General features: G+C 33.2%; 1 protein-coding gene across 3 annotated transcripts in view; it reads left to right on the top strand.

Moving 5' to 3' along the window:
- The first annotated feature begins 3,423 nt into the window (after nucleotides 1–3,423).
- The window catches only part of LOC140451879 (uncharacterized), a 135,556-nt gene continuing 117,210 nt past the window's right edge, over nucleotides 3,424–21,769 (top strand). For 2 of the 3 annotated variants that reach the window (XM_072545805.1, XM_072545810.1), the window contains exon 1: nucleotides 17,787–17,931. In XM_072545805.1, coding sequence (XP_072401906.1) covers nucleotides 17,915–17,931 — 17 coding nt within the window. In that variant the 5' untranslated portion in view covers nucleotides 17,787–17,914. Of the gene's footprint in view, nucleotides 3,685–17,786; nucleotides 17,932–21,769 lie in introns of those variants that run through there. The other variant, XM_072545807.1, reaches the window with a different exon arrangement.

A 21,769-nucleotide genomic window follows, 5' to 3' on the forward strand; every position in this document is an offset into this window, starting at 1 on the left:
ATAACAACAATAACTTTAAAACCAATAAACGTATTTACTTGAAATTTAGTACTCGTAGGTTGTTTTTAAATGAAAAATAGCTTCCTTTAGTGAGAAAAAATTGTCCATGGTACAATACAATGGTGTGTATTTAGAAAAATTTTTCACCTTTACTTTTTTTTATGAAGTCAGCTATTCTAAAACACAATTATTTTTATTGTAATTGAATTAACAAAAAAAAAACTTTTGTTGAATTTTAAAATAAGTTATATGATGTACTAATGGTTAGTAACAAAAACTAATTTGTGGATTAATACTGCATTTAAAACACTTAGCGAGTGTTTTTTTTTCCAAACCAGTTATTTGATTAACCAAAAACACCTTGTATATTTTTATATTTTAAAGGTTGGGTTAAAATAAAGGTTTTTATTTTTATTTATAGATAGCATGTGATAAGAAATTTCAGATAGACCAACATGTGAGAACTGCTTCACACATTGCAAAAAAAGGAAAAATAGGAGGAAAACATCAAACTTCAATGCCTAATGTTTCCAATCTACTTCAAAAAAATTAGATGAGCAAGAAACTTTTAATGAAGACTTGTGTCGCGCATTAGTGTCTGCAAACATACCGCTTTCAAAATTAGCAAATGTAAATTTTAGTTCGTTTCTAAAAAAATATTGCAAACTTAATGTTCCAAGTGATCGGTCTCTAAGAAGAAATAATGTGAACGGTCTATACTCGTCGGTGTTAATTAATATTAAGGAAGAAATTGCAGATAATTATTTTTACATATCTGTAGACGAAACCACTGATTCCTCAGGAAAGTATATTGCTCATTTATTGATTGGTGTTCTTAAAGAAGATACCTTACCAAAATCTCATCTTATTTCATGCCAGCAACTTGAGAAAACAAATGCTTTAACAATTTCGCGTTTTATACAAGAAACATTAGCAACTTTTTTTCTTCCGACAACTATTCCTTCTAATAAATTACTGCTTATTTTATCGGATGCTGCTCCTTATATGGTGAAAGCAGGACAACATTTAAAAATATTCTTCCCAGATTTAATACATGTTACTTGTGTAGCGCATGGATTAAACAGAGTTGCAGAGGAAATACGAAAAAAGTTTCCTCTTGTAAATACCATGATATCCAGTGTCAAAAAAGTATTTCTTAAATCTCCTATAAGAATTCAACTTTATAAAGAAATGCTACCTAACATTCCTCTTCCACCACAACCTATTTTAACGCGATGGGGAACATGGTTAGAAGCAGCTAATTTTTATGCAGATCATTTTGTTAAAATAAAGAACATAATTGATACGTTAACAGATGAAAGTTCCCAATCTCTTTTGGATTCTAAACAAACTTTTCAGAGTAACTTGCTTCAACAAGAACTTTCATTTATAAAATCAAATTTTAGTTTTGTTCAAAAAACAATTACTCAGTTAGAATCACCAAAACTGTCATTGTTCGAAAGTACAGCATTAATAAAAGAATTTGCGTCATGTTGTCGGAACGTTAGAGGTAATATTGGAAAAGATATTTTAAAAAAATTTGAAGCTACTATGGAAAAAAATAAAGGTTACCATATTCTTTCTGAAGTAGTCAGTGTTCTAGCTGGAAATATTTCGGAAACAATTAATTTAGAACCAAATGTTTTGGTTAGTTTGAAAAATGCTCCCGTTACATCAGTTGATGTTGAACGAAGTTTTTCCATATATAAATATATGTAGGTACTCAGACAGAAGCCACAAGTTTTTGTTAGAAAATTTTGAACACCACTTGGTCATTTATTGTTACCATAATTCTAAATAAGTTTATTCATACTTAAAAATGATGTAGTTACTTAAAATAAATGTAAATCTTAATGAATAGTAGGAAATATTTAGTTATGTACACTTTTTTTTTAAATAAAATTGTTACTATTTTACGATTTTTTTATTTATTTGTATGCATATTTTGTAAAATATTTGCATATTTTCGGGTAAACACGTGTATATTTATGCGCATATTTTCTACATTTTTATTTGCATATTTGCCGAAGTCTACTGATGATACAATACTAATAGCAGAAAATATTACAGATCTACAAAGAATTTTAAATAAGGTTGTTGCAGCGAGTGAAGAATTTGGTCTGTCACTAAACATAAAGAAAACAAATTTCATGGTTATATCAAAGAAACATATTAGATACATCAATCTACACGTAAATAATAAGATGATAGAATGAGTTCAGAATTATAACTTTTTAGGGGCAAACATTAATGAAACAAATGATTATACCAAAGAAATTAGCGTTAGAATAGAATAGGCTAGAAGTACATTCAATAATATGAAACAAATATTATATTGTAGAGACCTCAGCCTAAATATTAGAAAACGAGTACTAAAGTGTTATGTATTTTCTGTTCTTTTGTATGGTATGGAGACATGGATTTTAAATAAACAATGTCTCAATAAATTGGAAGCATTTGAAATGTGGACATATCGAAGAATGCTGAGAATCTCCTGCACAAACAGAATAACCAATGAAGAAGTACTAAGAAGAATAGAAAATAGCAGGGAGATACTGGATTTAATCAAAATAAGAAAACTACAATATCTGGGTCATATAACACGTGGTGATAGATATGAATTCCTAAAACTAATAATGCAGGGGAATTATATTCCTCTCAATAAAGATTCAAGGAAAGCGCTGCTTAGGCAGAAGAAAAATGTCCTGGCTGAGAAACCTCAGAGAATGGTTTGGATGCAGCTCAACTGAACTCTTTCGGGCTGTGGTGTCAAAAGTTAGAATAGCAGTGATGATTGCCAACCTTCGTCGCGGAGGTGGCACGTAAAGAAGAAGACTGCCAACATTTTACGGTTATCATTTAGAGAACTCACATGCCATAATTTGTCTGGCGGGTATTCTTAATTTTAAGTTGATTTCATGTAACCGAATGAACTATCTTCTAATAAAGTCGTCCCAGGAACGCAACTCAAAAATATTGACCATATTATTTTAAAGTCATTTACTTCAAAATGTTTTATGTCTGAATTGCAAAACAGTAAATGGTCTTATTCCATAATTTAGCAGTTCAGTTCAGTTCAGTTCATATATATATATATATATATATATATATATATATATATATATATATATATATATATATATATATATAGGAAATGGTTCATTTAAGTCGGTCGTTAAAAAAATTATTTAAAAAAGAATGCTCGACTTAGAAACGTCAAAATATTCGATCAGTATTAATTGTGTTGAATTGATTTTGTTTATTCTATTTTTTCTCCACGTTTTCGCGGATGTTGGTCATTATATGACTAGCGGCATCGAGCATCTTCAATAAGCGACTTCTTGGATCAAAGTCTTATAAGGAAGTTTTATATATATACATGTGCTGTGCAGTGACTGCAGTTTTATTTAGTATTCACTCAACTCTCGAACGTAAATAACATAGTGTGGTATGTGAAAAGAAGAAACCAGTATTTATCAAAATTAAGGTGACATTTCTTGCGGGTTTTTGATTTTAAACTGAACTTTGATTAATTACCATCTATAGCTGTTGTGTCGGTTCGGAGTAAAATCAGTACGATTTAATCGAAAAACCGGGTTAATAAGTAGAAACTGTTTGGAATATCCAGATTCGCAATAAACAAACATTTTATGGTAAATTGAAGCTGGTTTCATCTACACCCAGGTAATATTTCAAGATTTTTATGTAGAAATAAGAAAGGCCTGAGAGTAGGGTCTTAAATTTTTATTACATTTGCGCTACTTTTCTGTAATGATAGCAATCCAGATCCAAAACAGTGTTTTTGGTATTAATAAAGATGCAAAACAGTATTTACAAATATAATTTTTATCTCTGGTTTATGTTTATATAATAAAGTAAGTATATTTGCCGCTGATATCCAAATCTTCTATGTATTTTACATGAAAAGTTATGCTGAATGATGATCCGCGAAAAGATGGATTTAATTATGGTCCCATTTTTTAAATACAGATATTATCGGCATAAGATTCTTTTTAAAGATACCTTTAGCTTATATTTTAAGTATACAAATTCATTTTTACTTTTCACTGATATCGCGTTGATTTATTAGGTATATTTCGCAAGTTTAAACAATTCGCGGATCTTCTTTTTTGTTTATTTTACTTATTTCTGAATGTCATTCAATTCAATTGCAATTGTATAATAAAATATATCTAACAGCATTTCAGCTCTGGAGGCCCATGGCGTCAATTTTCTTCACTATAACTATTTCTGTTTTTCGTCTTTTCCTCGCTGTCCGGTATTCTTAGTTTTCTGACATCGGTTTTAACCTCTTCTAACCACTTCTTTTTTGGTCTTTCTCTTAATATTTTCTTGCATGCCTGTTTGTGGACATCCTGTAAACATGTCTCGTCCAACGTGATCTTTGTGCTTTTATTTTTTGTATAATGCTTGGTTGATTGTAGAGCTCCATTACATACTTATTTGTTTTTCTTTTCCATGCGCCGTCATTGTCCTTTGCTCCTCCATATCTTGCGTAATATTTTTCTTTTCAATCGTGCTAATTTTTGTGTATTTTTCTGATTTAACACACAAGTTTCGCTGCCATACATAACCAAAGGTTGCACAATCGTTTTGTTAATCCTATTTTTGGCATTTCTGGATAATAACTTAGATTTGATCATTGTGTTTAGTGCTGCTACAGCTTTACCTCATTTAATAATTATTTTTTCTATTTTAGCATCTTGTTCGGCTCTATTTGTAATTGTCACTACGAGATATTCGAATGTATCCACTTTTTCAAAACAATATTCTCTACTTCCGCTACTTATTTTTAAATTATCTTCGGGCTCCATTTTCTGTGCTCTCATTTCAAAGTATTTTGTTCTATTTTCGTTTGTGCATAGTCCAAACTTTTTAAATATTGTTTACATTTTTTTAAATATTCTTAATAGTTCTGGGGATCAATGCTATATCGTCTGCAAAAGCGTTAACTTGTCTCTGGTAATATATTATACTATCTGTGTCTACATCACTTTGTCGTAGGATAGCTTCTAGGGTAAGGTTAAATAAAGGTGGGGATAGTGGATTTCCTTATATTAACCCCTTCCTTATCGTTAGAAGACTCTGATAATCTTTCTTCCAGGATCACTTCATTAAATGTTTCTTTTAAGGTCATTTCCACTAACTTATTTAGTTTGGTAGGTATTTTTAACAGATTCATCGCTTCGTATAGTTTTCCTTTCTCGATTAAGTCATATGTCTGCTTAAAGTCTATAAACAGAATGTGCAAACCTAGATTTTATTCGTAGATGTTGTGTAATATTTTTTTCATCGTAAAAAATATGATCAATATTAGATCGTCTTCTCCTTCATGTGCAATCTCCTCTAAGAAAGTTGGCAACCATCATGGCAACTTGCACTTTCAATACTGCTGCTCTAAAGAGGTCAGCAGAAGTGCAGTTAAACCAAGCTCTCAAATTGTTTAACCAGGAGATGCGTCTTCTTCCGCGCCTCCTTCTACCCTGTATTGTTCCTTGCATTATTAATTGCAACAAGTTATAATGCTTGCCCCTCATGACATGTCCCAGATATTGCAGTGCTCTGACTTTAATTGTATTTAAAACCTCTTTATCTTTTCCTATTCTTCTCAACACCTCGACATTCGTGACTCTATCCACCCAACTTATTCTTAATATCCTTCTGTAGGTCCATAACTCGAAGGCTTCTAATCTGTCCGAAATATCTTTCTTTAATGTCCCTCTAACCCATAAAATAATACGGAGAACACGTAGCATCTCAGAAATCTTATCTTTAAAGGAATTGAAATGTCCCTACTGCAGAGTACTTTTTCTGTTTGTTGAAAGAATTTCTTGCCTGTCCTATTCGTGCCTTAATCTCTTCTGTGTACTCATTATTTTCATTAATTATTGTACCCAGATATTTATATTTTTCAACTTTTTTAATTTGTTCTTCACGTATTGTTATGTTTTCTTGGCGCTGTTGAGCTTTTGTAATTACCATAAATTGTGTCTTTTTGTGTTTAGGGACAGTCCCTTTTCTTCACTAACTTCTACCATTCTGTCAACCATTTGTTGTAAATCCTCAAGACATTCCGCTAATAAAATAGTGTCGTCGGCAAACCGTATATTATTGATTGGTCGGCCATTTACTTTTATTTCCATAGTTAGTTCTTCTAGTGGTTCCTGGATTATTTCCTCTGAATACAAATTGAACAAAGTAGGAGACAGGACACAGCCCTGCCTGACGTCCCTCTCAATTTGTATTTCATTTGAAAAGACGTTGTTCTCTTTTACCGCAGCGATCTGATTACAATAGATAGCGCTAATGATCCTGATTATCTCTGTCTCTCAAATCTAAGTTTTTCTTTTCAAGTAATTCGATAAGAAGGCTTTGTTGTAATCCAAGAAACACATATATACTGGCTGATTAACATCCATGCACCTTTGCACAAGTACATTCACAGCTAACAGTTATGTCCTGCTCAAGTTTGTTGTGTATTCTCCGGTGTATAATTTTTAAAAATCTTTTGAGCGTATGACTCATTAAACTTATTATCCGGTACTCTTGGCATTCTTTTGCATTTGGTTTTTTTGGAATGTTATGAATGTTGACATCAGCCAATCTCTGGGAATGATTCCTGTACTGTATATTGTATTAAATAAGTCGACCAATATTCCAATTTGCTGTTCTTCTATTAACCGTATTATGTCTACAGGTATTTCGTCAGGACCTGTTACCTTGTTGTTCTTTGTTCGTTTTATCGCCTCTAATACCTCATCTTCTGTTATGTCTGGGCCGTTGTCGAACTTTTCCTGCTCTAGTACTATCTCAGTCCGTTTGTCTTTAAATAGCTCTTGAATATATTCCTGCCATCTTTTAAGCCTTTCACCGACGTCTATAATTATTTTGCCGTTTTTATCGAGCAGTATGTTTAATTTTTTCTTAATATTAGTGCCTGTTATTTCCCTAATTTTTTTATGTAGGTTTAAGTTATCATATTTCTCTACCAACTGTTCAATCTCTTCGCATCTGTCACTATACTATCTTTCCTTTGCATCTCTGATCTTTCTCCTTATTTCTGTGTGTATAATATTATACATGTTTTTGTCTTTGGCTTTAAAGGATCTCCTTGCTTCCATGAGATCCAGAATCTCATCGGTCATCCATTTATTTTTGTTCTTGATCAGCTTAGGTGTTAGTGTTGTCTCACATGTGCGTATAAGAGCATCTTTTAACATATGCCATTTCCTGGCATTTCCCATCTTCTTTAATTTTTAGTGTGACTTGCTTTTTTGATGGATCTGTCAAACGGGATAGTTTCTCTACTTTAGTTTTAGCCAAAAGCTTTTTTTAGATTAATAAACCTTCCTACAACTGGGTTGTGATCTGATCTCACATCAGCTCCGTGGTATGATTTTACTGATTTTATGGAATTTCGGTATCGTTTGCAGATGAGAAGGTAGTCAATTTGGTTTCTGATGACGTTATGTTGGTTATCTGCTGAAGATTTCCATGTATAGAGTTTCCTAGGCAGTAGATCATAATAAGTATTCGCGACAATAAAATCGGTCTCTTGGCAGAATTGAGCCAATCTGTCTCCTCTCTCGTTACGGGTACCCAGTCCAAAGTTTCCAATAAAATCACCGTGACTTCCTCTACCGATTTTTGCATTTAGATCTCCCATAACTATTGTAACGTCTCTAGACTTGGTTACTTCTAAAGCTTGTTGTAATTCATTATAAAACTGTTCGAGCTCTTCATCCGACTTTTCTGCTGTGGGAGCATATACTTGAATTATATTGACTCTAGATTGAGCTGTTTTTAGTGTTACCATCATAATTCTATCCGAGATGGGTAAGAAGCCAGTTACAAATTTCTGGGTAGTTTTGTCAACGAATATCGCTACTCCGTTCAAGTGATTTGCGTCATTGTCATTACCAGAGTAGTATATCTTTGTTTGGCCTACTAATATGTCACTTGAATTATGCCATCTGGTCTCACTTAGTCCTAATATTTTTATGTCAAGTCTTTCCATTTCGTGAATGACATTATGACATTATTAACAGCCATTCAACTAAACGTAAGCTTCATCGCTAAACAAAATTCGCTTATGAAAATCAGGATCAATGGCAATCGCGTTTTGGGCCCATTCACAGAATCTATGCCTTGCACAGGTGATCGTGTACCTTCAATTCTTGCACGAGTTGGATTTTGTAAGCACGCAAACCAAGATCTTTCCTTAAAATCTTCCATAAAGTGGATGGACACATATCCAACTACTGAGCAACACGATGGCGAAGCTGTGATTGGGATCTTCCTCTATGCAGCTCTAAGATCAGCAACAACTTCTTCTGTACGTACTGTACGACGTCTCTGTGGATGTGTCTTATCATTTAAAGTAAACGAGGTGCAACAACGTTCCGTGGTTAATCGAACTAATTGCTATGATGGACGATTATGTTGACCATAAAATGGACGTAGAGCGCGATACGTATTTTGAACAGAATCATGATTTTTAAAATAAATTTGGAAGGATTGTTCAGGCGTCAATCTATTTATGCTAAAATGCCAAACCAAACTAAACATAAATCACTTGACAAGTGTGTGTGTGTGTGTGTGTGTGTGTGTGTGTGTGTGTGTGTGTGTGTGTGTGTGTGTGTGTGTGTGTGTGTGTGTGTGTGTGTGTGTGTGTTTTTATTCGAATTTTGCACTAAACTGTGCAAATACGTTCTTGCTGAGATCAAGAGTCCACAACGTCTCTCCAGTTTCATGTTTTTAAACATATAAACATTCTTCGAACACACGTACCGATAATATGGAGAAACTAGTAGTCCAAGGAAAACCGAAGGGAAGAAGTCGAAAGCTATCACCAACCTCATGGACGGATACAGTTGAAAAATTATTAAACATGAACTTACGATGAACCAGAGCAATAAAATCTCTGAAATAACCGCAACAGTCATGATCACTACTTTTGTTAAGATGTAGAAACTGGAAGGACAGAAGGTAAAGATCATCGGCATAGGTAACGACAAAGATAAAAAGAGACAACAAGGTATAAAAGGTGGAAGGCAACCTTATGTATAAATAAAAATGCTCTTCTATGTCATTGATACAGACAATATACATTGTCCCGTCGCGTCAAGGTATAATAAATCAATGTCAACACAAAAGCATTAATAAAATGACCACATCAAATAGAATAGATAAAAGGATACACATTATGAATCGAACAAGATAAACACCAAACAACAGTAGAGGTGTTGCAAAACCGAGAAAATTGATGTCAGTACCGTACAAGTACAGTATGAGTGTATATTAAGAAGAAATATACAACTTTTACCAACAAATTATCAAAATATTGCATCATTTATCTTTCTCACATTTTTCCAAATGACTTGTCGCCAAAGTACATACATTCAGTATAAAAAGCAGATCATGCACATATATGAAATGGAAAATTACTGTCAGTTTCAGTTGACAAAAAGTGTGTACCAAACCGAAAGCATCAGTCGCAAAAAGTCCATTAGACATTTATCTGAATAATATCTTTATCATTGTTAGAAATATGTGCAATTTAAGGAAATGTAGAATAGTATGTCATATTTGGCGCCTAACCTGTTTCAAAATAATTGCTACGGTTCTTTCTCCTTTACCTTCACTTTTTGTTTAAATTAAATTTGTTGTGACAGGAATTTAAATGTAGCGACTGTAATAAAAGTATAATTCAGCTAATAACATTTTTCTTGTCTTGTAATAACTTAATTATATGTTTATCAACGGAGTTACGATACACTCACTGAATAACATATTGCTCATTTTAGTTTATGAGCAATTTTTGTTATTTGTCGAGTTTAATTAGTTTAATAGTATACACAATATTATATTTACTTACTATTATTAAATAAATTCAGATCTGTCAAATTCAGACGAGATATTAAATTAATAATAAAATATAAATAAATATCATTTGATAGTAAGGTTAATTATTAAATAAACTAAATAAGATGTTTAAAAATAATAATTGTATTTATATGAAATTATTTTAAAAAGAGAGGGTCATACAAATTTAAACATATGCTGTCTTACTAATAAAACACTCGCATTCTAAGGTTATTCCGTATTTATATCTAGAATAGTTATCCTAAGTATAAGGTAAATATAATACTAAAATAATTTGTTACAAATAAACTCGGTATATGTTAGTTATAAGTATTCCCACTTTATTCCGAAATAATAGTTTGACAATGTCGCAATCTTTTGCACAAATACATAGAACGACATATTGAGTGAAATATGTCAATTTTGATTTTTCTTTGAAACTGACAACTGACACCAAATATATCTTTTTCTTTATTTGTTATCTTATATGTTGAGTTTGAGTATTTTAAAATTGCAAAAAAGTTGCAAAAAGTTGCAAAAAATTGCAAAAATTGCCAGTGTATTTTGAAAATGGATTTATTCTTTCTTTGAAAGTTTTTCTTTTTCATGTATTTTCCATCATGTTAATTAAATTATCAACTTCCTCGACAGCCGCAACACCTCTTAAACACATTTTTTTATTATATAGCCAGCTACTCACAAAACAATACAAAAAATAATATATTCTTGTCACTGATGACTTTGACATTTATAGGTTATAGGTTATACCACGGTTATACTAGTCTTAAACAAGGGTGTGGGTCGATATAATCTTGGAATAAATTTTTATACCAAGTATAACCTATATCTAAGTTATTCCATATTTATTGTTAGTGATTTTGCCTATAGCTGGTTTATTCTGAGTATAACTTTTATACTTGGTTTATTAGTTATGCTGATGATTCCATATTATTATTAATTAGATGAATATTTTATTGACAGATGTTCTTTTAATTTTTTGTTTCTCATTTAATGACTGTATTAAATGCTTATAATAAATAGGTGATGACTAGTAAGGAATTGATTAAGAGTAGTGAATCGATGTGAAGAACCGGTATTTCGTGACACTACCCGTGATGCCTTCTCGTTATGCTAGTTCTGTGACGCTCGCCTTAGCATAAAAATTTAGTGACTAGGCCGACTGTATGAATATTAACTTATGCTAAGCAATTTCAGTCCTATAAACCTTAAATTTTGAAATCAATTAGTGCAATTTAATAACAATTTCTAAGTATTTAAATTTTAGATAATGTACCGCTGCCTCCAAAGCAAGAGTAGAAAGATGTAATAAGGCAACACATTCTTATGTTTCCTTCATTTCAAAGACATTACTCTCGAGAGAAAACTACAAAGAAATATTTGTCTCCCGATCTTTCTATTTCAAAATCGTATAGGCTATATTGTGAGTATTGCCAAGAAAACAACATAACACTTAGAAACGAATCACTGTATGAGAAACCGTATAATAATATGTGTACTACTTGCGATAAGCTTTCTTTTACTGCTTAAATCCGTTGACAGATGAAAATAAAAATGACTAAATTTGGTGGTCTTCAGTTTTGATCTACAAAAATATACATGTATAGAAAATTTCATTCTATAAAAGAAAATTGTGGACTGTGAACCTTACCATTTTTGAGACGCAAGGAACTACAAACTCAGCTAAATGCTATCTATGGAATGAAACTATAGCTCAAAGTGGTGGGCAAGAAATTACTTCTTGTCTATATACCTACCTAAATAGTATTCCCCCTCATATAAATAAAATTATTATGTATAGCAACTGCTGCTCTGGGCAAAATCGAAGTATTTTACTATCAGTTATGCTTCTTACCGTTTTTTTTAACATTCCAAACACCAAGGAAGGGAGATTAATATTTATCACAAATTTCTAGTACCAGGACACACTCACATGTAAGCAGACACTACATATGCTGCAATAGAAAAAACTAAAAATTCTACTACTGCAAGGATAGATATTCCTAGAGACTAGGTTAACCTTATTATACCGAGAAAACCACAAATTTTTGTTCATGAAGAAAAATTTCTTTGTTTTAAATCATTATTATCTGGCAAATTTCAGCATGTAAAAACCAATAGTCAAGGACAACCAGTAGTGTGGTCTAAAATAAGGCTTATTTACTATTCAAGTGAAAATCATGGTGTGATGAAATACAAAAACTCCTTTACCGACGATGAGCCTTATAAAAGATTAAGCTTATTAAGAACAAGAACTAGAAATTCTGGAACTACTCCTTTGTTACCAATTTCTGATAAACCATTAGACATACCAGCGAATAATCACAATATCTGAAAGACATGTTACCTTACGTTGAGGAGAGTAGTCGTCCGTATTACCTTCAGTTTCTCAATACTTAAACTACACATCACTAACTGCAACAGATAACTTTATTGCAGATAAGGAGTACGATCAAGATAATGATGAGATATAATATTAGCATTGTAATCCTACTAATTGTGACCATGTTTTTATAAAATAAAAATGAATCCCTTCAGATTATTGCAATTTTATTATTTATTAATTGGGTAAAGTCACATTTTCGTTTATTTTTTTTTATATTCTAAAAATGCCAATGTCATATTTGCAAAAACAAAAAACAAATGTGGGTCAGTTTTACTGATTCCAAACATTCCGTAACCGATGTAAAAATGAAAAGACAAAAAAACAGTGTTGTACTATAAAAATATTAGTAATAACTGTAGATCATTTTGTACAAGCAGTATCCCAAAAACAGCATTTGATGACTTTGGCACTTTTAGAACCAAGCTCATGAATTATTTTGGCAATATGATTGTAGCGATAGTATTGGATTAGGAAGTATTTGCTTGCCAGATATTCTCTGGGTAATAAGAGTGAGTTTTCAGAGGCTAGAACCACTGTGGCTTCATTTGGAGTGCTTTTCATCAACCCCTACACAATTTTCAAAGCTTTAAATTTGATAATATCAAGTTTACATAAATAAGTTATGTTAGCTGATCCATATACCAAGCAGCCGTAATTTATAATAGATCTTATATAGGCTCGATAAAAATTCAATGTAATTTTTTGATCTGCACCTCCCGATATCTTACAAAGTATTTTAAGTAAATTCATACCTTTTTCGCAACGACGAATTGTCTAGAGTTAATATCTGGAGTCCAAAGTAGTTTTCTATTAAGTATTACATCAAGGTATTTGAATTCCAAACAATTGGTATGGCATTACCCTGTAACGATACAGTGTCATCTTTAATAGGCTGTTTTCTAGAAAAAAATACTACAGCACACTTTTGGTATGAAATAGTGAAGCCATTTAACAAAGTCCTGCTATCAAAGTTGTACATTATATGTTTTAGTTCAGTAATACATTGAATGTACGTTTTCTTCTGTGAATAGATTACCATATCATCAGGATATTGTAAGCAAGCAATGTTGGGAGACCATAAATTGTGCAAATCATGTGTACAGATTAAAAAGTAGTGGACTTAAAACAGCTCCCTGTGGAATGTCTTTTGATGTAATTATTGGTCGTATGATATTATGACCTATTCGAATCGATACGTTTGTGTCTTTATATAAATTTGATAGTAAATATGCCATGGATTTTGGAACTGGAACACAGAATATTAAAATCAATATGGTCATAAACACTTTTTATGTTGATAAACAATGCATCTGTTGTTATGGAATTGGAAAACAGCCTTGGAAAACGTACTACAGCCTTGTTTATAGTCAAATTGTGTTGCTGGTAGTATACTTTGCTGCCTTATCCAGTTTCTATTCACAATTCTAGAATTCTTTCGAATGTTTTAAAAATGCATGACAACAATGTAAATGGTCAATATGAATCCGGATGATCTTTATTTTTTTCCGGTTTTAGATTTAATATAACAAAGGAATCATTAAAATTGTAAGGAAATATTCCATATTGTAAGATACGGCTATAAAATATGAAGTAGTAACCTTTTGGCCAACATACCCATTTTTTATAACATAATATACGAAACTTGATCTGAGCCTGGGGCTGTGTTTTTGGATATCTTAATAGCATATTCCAGTTAAATTTGGATGATGGTATTTCTTTTAGTAAATAATGTTCTTCTATAAGTGTACCTGGGTGAGGTATACGTTTGTCAACAAAAGGTGGACATAGCTTCCGTAGAATATCTTCTGCAACTGAAGGGGGAGCATGATTAATGTTTGTGTTTTTGTTGTTCAATTTGTTCACCATCTTCCATATTTTAGTTGATGGGCAGCTGGAGTTAAGACTGGAACAAAATTGAATCCATATGCTTCTGGATTTCTGTTTAAACATTTTTTTAGTTTTAGCTTCTATATTTTTATATTATTATATTAGATAGAAGCTTCGGCGCTTGTATTGATTGCTCTATTCAGACTAATTGCCATTTCATGACAGTTATCAGAGTATACAAGTATTACAGTACTTAATAATAAATATATTAAGTACCATAAATATCAGATTTTTGCTGGTCTTTTAAAAGCAAATATAAATTCATCATCATCATCATCATCATTTAACCCGGATCTATCCACTGCTGGATATAGGTCTCCCTCAGTCTTTTCCATGTATTTATGTTTTGTGCTGTTTGCATCCAATTTTTGTCGATCCGTTTTATGTCATCAGACCATCTTGTTGGTGGACGACCTCTACTTCGATGTGCTTCTTGTCTCGGTCTCCACTGTATTATTCGCTGTGTCCATCTGTTATCCGACATTCCAGCTATGTGTCCCGCCCAGTTCCACTTAAGGGTCATAATTCTTTCTATGGCATCTGTCACTCCTGTTCTCCGTCTTATTTCCTTGTTCGTGATCCGATCCCTACGAGAAATGCCTAACATCGATCGTTTCATGGCTCTTTGGATTTCTTACTTTCTTGGTTAGTGTTAATGTCTCTGCACCATATGTAAGTACTGGCAACACGCACTGATTAAAGACTTTTCTTTTAAGACACATAGGCAGTTCTGATTTAAGATCATAGCTTAGCTTGCCGAATGCCACCCAAGTGAGTCCTATGCGGCGGCTTAGTTCGCACGTTTGATTATCTCTTCCTATGCGTATCTCATGTCCTAAGTACTTATATGAGGTGGTTTCTTCAATATGCATGCCATTTACTGAAATCTTTTCGCTTAACACAAGATTTGTCATGATTTGTGTTTTTGTGTGGTTGATTTTTAATCCTACTTGTAGGGAGGCTAGGTATAGTTTCTCCAGTTGCGATACTGCATCATCGATTCTCTCAGCAAAAAGGACAATATCGTCAGCAAACCTCAAATGACTAAGCATTTCTCCATTGACATTAATTCCTTTTTCACTCAGATTTGCGTTCTTAAACATATGCTCTAATAATGTTGTAAACAATTTTGGCGAAATTGTGTCTCCCTGTAGCACTCACCGTTTTATTTTAAATACGTTGGTCTTTTTATCTGCCAGTTTCACACTTGCTGTCCCATTTTGATAGATGTATTTTATCATGTTTATATAGTGATGATCTATACGGCACTCTGTTAAGGCTTTTAACATCTTTTGATGACTTATTGTGTCGAAAGCTTTTTCGTAGTCAACAAATATCATGACTAATGGCTTGTTATATTCAACACTCTTTTCTATTAAGTTCTTAATTACTTGTAAATGATCATTCGTGCCATATCCTGCTCTAAAACCTGCTTGCTCTCTTGGCTGATAGAAATCCAACTTACTTCCTAGCCTGTTGGTAATAACTCTTGTAAATAACTTATATACTTGTGACAACAAGCTAATGGGGCGGTAGTTTCTAAGGTCGCTGATATCTCCCTTCTTATGAAGTAAGATGATTTCCGCGTTGTTCCACTGCGTCGGTGTTATCGCTTCGCACAGACATTTATTGAACAGTTTAGCAAGTGTCAGTAAGAGCTTATTTCCTCCTAGTTTTAGGCTTTCGGTCATTACCCTGTCTTCACCTGGGGATTTATTGTTCTTCATCACCCGAAGTGCATTTTTAATTTCGTCAACAGTTATGTTCGGCATTAATTCTGAGCCTTGATTCTCTATCTTTGGTAAGGGGCGTCTTTCATCGGATTCACTTGTTTCATAGAGTTGTCTGTAGAAGTCTTCCACTGTTTTCACTATTTCTTCCTTATCAGTCACAATGTCGTCTTGTTTATTTCTTAACTTATGTATGTTCTTTTTTCCTGTGGACATTTATACATTTGTATAATTCATCATTATTTAAAAAAATCCCCAATTATTCAAAAAATCGTTGGTTTGTTCAAAATGTTCTAATAATAAAGACTTAATTTGATCAGCGTTCCTTTGGCGCGCCGGGCGGTCGTCCGGCTTTTCCGCCCTTTTATCCGGCGCTGCTCTCGTTACAGATATCAAAACTGAAGTGTTCAAGACAAGTAGAACAAACCGATCTATTGAAACAACAGAGATGAAAATATTTGTTGAAACAAATGATCAATAGGACGAAGAAACATTTGGCTACCTAAAAAACGTTAGTGTGACGGTTTAGAAAAAATCGAGGATATTTTAACGTTAATAGTAAGATAATAATAAAGTAATTCTGAAGTGAACCTAGTACATATTAATAATATTAAGTTCACACCATTACAATATATTTGTGGTACCACGCTGTTCATTAAAACGTTTTTAATTCTTTTAACTGACAAGTCACCTTTAACATTGTCAAATACCGGTTCTCACTCTCATGCGGTTCAATAGTTCAAACTTACTACAAGCTTAAAAAAATAACAGTCTTCGCCGGTTTATTTTTATGTGCAGACAAATTGATTGTTTCAAGTTAATTTAGAAAAGAGATAGAATAACCTCATTAATTATATTCAAATATTATTCATGACATGTGTTGACATGAACTAATTATTTCTGGAAAGCAAAAGGTATAATTTAATTCAAATTTAAAAATTCTAATTTGGAATTCAATTACACAGAAAAGTTAATAAATTAACTGTTAATACAAAATATAGAAAATATTGTGCCTTTCCTTTATTTATGGAATAGACGGGAGTATGCAGATATTTTTGGATCATCAACATAAAACGTACAGTAGTGACGCAGTATTATACAGAAATATAAAATTTAAAAATTAATATATTATATTTAAAAGTTGAACAACAATTATTTGAGAACACGAAAAGAGAATACACGAAAGTGATATTATAACGAAAACGATACTTAACTTGAGAAAATATCACTTGCGTCTCCTGCAAACCTGTCGAGAGAGACCGCTAATCCGTCCATCACAAGACTCAACAGGAGAGTACAAGCGTTGCCATATGAAGAAAAAATTTATAACAATGATCAATAATTAGGTGTCCATATAACAAATACCTGACAATTTATTAGCAAAGTTGAGTCCCCGAATAATATCCTGCAGAAAATTATTGATTCGATTACAGTCTTCTTTTCTCTACAGCATTGTCGACTCTAGTATTCACATTAACCTTTAAATTGTGTTCTAATTGCTAAAAATGAACTACATATAAAAAATGTTTGAAACTTTTTCGGTATGCCACTTCAGGGAGCTTTTGTAATTTTTAATTTTTTTTATTTCCCGAAATTTGATATAATTTAGAAAAATCTATTTTACTTCCCCTTTCGAATCAAATAACCTAAACCTACTTATGAAAAAGATTATTATTAAAAAGTTTCTAAAAATGCGTATATAGCATAAAACTGTCGCGGACCCGTGCGCCCAAGTAAAATCTTTATTTACGCTTTAATAAACGAATAAATGTCTGTAATTTGTTTATACATAACGGTATGTAATTTAAAATGCTGTTCGACAAAAAACAGTCCGATGCAGAGGTCTTTAGTTCAAGTTCGCAGTTTTATCGGGTGTTTTGTCCTCTCCGTAGCTTTCTTTCAGAACATGTGCTTGTTAATTATCGTATGATATGTGGTTCTAGTTGTTGATGTTGTTTAGTGTTGCTAAAAACCGGTAGAATCAATTAAAAGTGTATGATTTTGGTAAATGAACTGGTTCAGAAGGTAAGAACTATTTAAAATTTCAATATAAAACCCTTATGACCAATTTTAAGTCAACAATTATATTATTTTACATTGTGAGAGGATTTCAAGAGATCCATAATTAACACGTAAACTTAATATTCATCGAATATATTTGATTAGAATCTAAGGCAAGGTAAATTATTATTATATAGTAATACACAGGTTTTGTAAGTAACTAACTCTAATAATTTCGCACTAAAATTTATAATTCTTTTAGTTTTTATCCCTAAAAGCACCATGTATTTTCATTTTGCATTCATCGTTTTACCTTTTTTTTCGCTTAAATATCATTAGCTATGCCGACGATGATTCTTGTTTGCAAAGATATTAAAACTTCTATGATTTTCCTTTGGCATTATATACAGGGTATTTAAAAAAGGTAACACCGTCTCTAGAATAGGTAAAAAAACTGAAAAATAATTCGGGTTTGCTTAGTACAAAATGTTTGTAACGAGTTTCATTGCTTGTATGTTCTATCAGCGTTTGTATCTCCGGTTCTTGTAAAGTTTTTCTAGATTGGGTTTTATATTACTTTTATATTTGATTTTCTTCAATGTTATCGATATTGTGGATATAACTGGCTTATGGTGTGATCCAATATCACACCACATAGTATAACATTATTCCATTTCTATAACGGGTGTCAATTAATAGTCTTTTTGGTTTCTTATTAAGTTTTTCTGGTTATCACCGTGTGATTTGCACGTGCATAGTCTTGTTTTCGGTAATTGAAACCAGATTTTTGTGATTATAACACTTTATTCTTGATAAAATTGACTAAAAATGTCTCCCCTGTCGTTGCTTTAACCCAGACCATAGTTTCCTAAAATATTTTCAATTCCACCTTTTTCTAATTTGGCATTGAATCACACATAAAAATATTAATTTAGTCAAGAATTTCCTTAGCTCACTTTCAGATTTTTCAGCACTAGCGGCATATCCTTCAATAAAGTTAATATCTCAAGGATTAGATTTTATTTACAGTATAATCACTCTCTCTGTTGAGTAAATGTTGTGTCTATGTTTGTAACATTGCCAGATTTACCATTTTTCTGACATCATTGGTCACTTTGGTTTTTTAAATACAACACACTGTATATTGTACCTGCATTGAACTTTCCGCTTCAATACCAGTTCAACCGTATACATTTATGTCAGGATCATCTTAAAAAGATAAATCAAAAGGAAAGAAACGCCTAATCGTCTCAATAAATTTTTTGATTCAAACTATGCACTACCTATTAATTAAAAATTTATTACATTGCTAAATTAATGCCTACCTAATCAAGTGATCAAAATGTCCTCCGTTGTTAATTTTAGAGTTTCCTAAAAGATGGTAGAATGCGTATATTACATTTCTACATGTTTCTCTAGAAATTAATATGGATTCATTGATAATTCTTTACATTATCTTTGGAATACTTGCTGGTTTAGTTTTATAAATTGTACTTTTCAAGTATCCCCAATAAAAATAATCTTTGGGATTTAAATTAGGTGGACGAAACCATTCAATGCTACCTAATTTATCAATCCATCATTTACACCAAAATGTGTTGGAGTTCCGTCTTGCTGAAACCACATCTCATTTAAATTCTCTACAACTTATTTTTCAAGAAAGAAAATTTCATTTCTAGGTAGCTTTTATAGCTTGTTAAATTTCATTCTATAAAAAACGGCCCAATTTAGTGAGTTACCCACTATACCCGACCATACATTTGGTTTTGTGGCCTTTCAGTATGGTTCTCAACTATATAGTGTGGATTTACCTCAAAGAAATACCTTAAATTTTGGCGATTTACATTCCAACACAGTGTAAATATTGCTTCGTCGGAAAAATATCTTTTTAACGAAGTTCTAGACAGTTTTATCAATCAATACCTCACTAAAGTGTAATCTACGGTCGTAGTCATCTTCATTTAATTCTTGAAACAACTAAATTTTCCCTTGGAAACTTTCCCTGTTCCCCTGGCCCTGAATGGATATTCAGTATACTCTCTAATAGAGCAATAAGCATAAATGTAGAAGACGTTTCTGTTAGAGGCATGGTTACGAGGGGGTGTCCACAGGGAGGGGTGCTATCACCACTCTTCTGGAATATAGTTCTAGATAACCTGGTTGACCAACTCAGCAGCAACGATTTCTACACAATAGCCTATGCAGACGACATTGCTGTCCTGCAAAGCGGTAAGTTTGAGAAAACACTATGTGAGAGATTACAAGTTGCTCTCCGACTAATAGAAACATGGTGCAAGGAACACTCACTATCTATAAATCCTAAGCAAACAGAATGGTCCTCTTTACCAGGAAAAGAAGAATCACGGGCTTAATACCCCCAAGGATTCTAAACTACAGTCTAAATTTTTCTGACGAGGTGAAGTACCTTGGTATTACCCTTGACAGGAAGTTAACATGGAACTCACACTTAGACGGTAGAGCTAAAAGAGCATAATATATTGCCTATGAGCAGTGTCGACGAACGGTCGGACGCACCTGGGGCCTTTCGCCCAGGGTGATCGCCTGGGTCTACACTGCTATCATTAGACCAATGCTAACTTACGGAGCTATTGCTTGGGTACCAAAAGTGCTACAGGCAACAGCGATTAACAAACTAAACCATATTCAGCGGATGGCTTGCATAAATATATCAGGTGCCATGAAAACAACACCAACTGCTGCAATGGAGTTGATCATTGACATCACGCCTCTAGATATATATATGTCAAAGAGGTCGCGCTAGCGACAATGATGCGACTGCGCTCAGCTGGTGCAAAGCTTAATGTAGGAATTGGACAATTGAGAACTTGTTGCTGGCGGTAGAGCTGGATGCGCTACCATTGCTACAGGCAGGCTGCGACTCAATTGAACCAAAGTTTGTCTTTAACAAACCCTACAAAATCGAAACAAGACAGTATAGGGAGACAAACGTGGCAAATGCCTATTGCATATACAACGATGGCTCCAAAATGAAAGAAGGCTGAGGATGCGGGATATACTCCAGATCACTGAACTTAAGAATAAAGTGGGGTATGGGCAAAAATGCTAGCGTAGTTCAGATAGAACTGACTGGTATCTCCATCGCCGCAAAAGAGATAAACCAAAAAGGTATAGCAGGGAAAACTATATGTGTCACATCAGGGTTAGTAATAGAGTGTCACGAGTCACTAACTCAAGCTTCGGATGGTAATACCATCATCCCGCGGTGGGTTAAAAGACACAATAGAAATAAAGGCAACCGCATTGCTGACCAATTATCTAGAAAGGCGGCAGGCCTAAGACTCTTAGGACCTGGGGATCTTTTGGGTTGGTCAACTACAACAATCGCGGAAATTGTCAAATGTCACTCCCATACGCAAACCGTAAAAAGATGGGAAGAAGGGCAAGGATGTAAATTTGCCAGGGTAGCACTAAGTAACTTTGAAGAGTGAGCATCAAAGAAGTACTTGGAAATGACCAGGAAAACCCTACGTTTGACAGTTGGTTTTTTAACTGGCCATTGTCAACTAAGCAAACACCTCCACACACTAGGGCTAGCAGACACACCTCTATGTAGGAAGTGTGAACGAGAAGACGAAACTGTAAAGCATGTCCTATGTGAATGCCCAGAGTTATCGTTAATACGAGAGTACGCGTTCGGCGAGTCCTGGCCCACACCTGCCCACATAAGAGAGATGTCTCCTGGTGACCTTCCTAGAAATGGCAGGATGGACAATGAGCTAAGGGTGACAGTTCCCTGGGAGGATGGAGGTCAATTGTGGCCTAAGTGCTGTGAAACCTAACTCGCCCTCCCCTCTCTACAGATACAGATACAGTTAAACGC

This window comes from Diabrotica undecimpunctata, chromosome 10, assembly GCF_040954645.1.
Source record: "Diabrotica undecimpunctata isolate CICGRU chromosome 10, icDiaUnde3, whole genome shotgun sequence".
Lineage (NCBI taxonomy): Eukaryota > Metazoa > Arthropoda > Insecta > Coleoptera > Chrysomelidae > Diabrotica > Diabrotica undecimpunctata.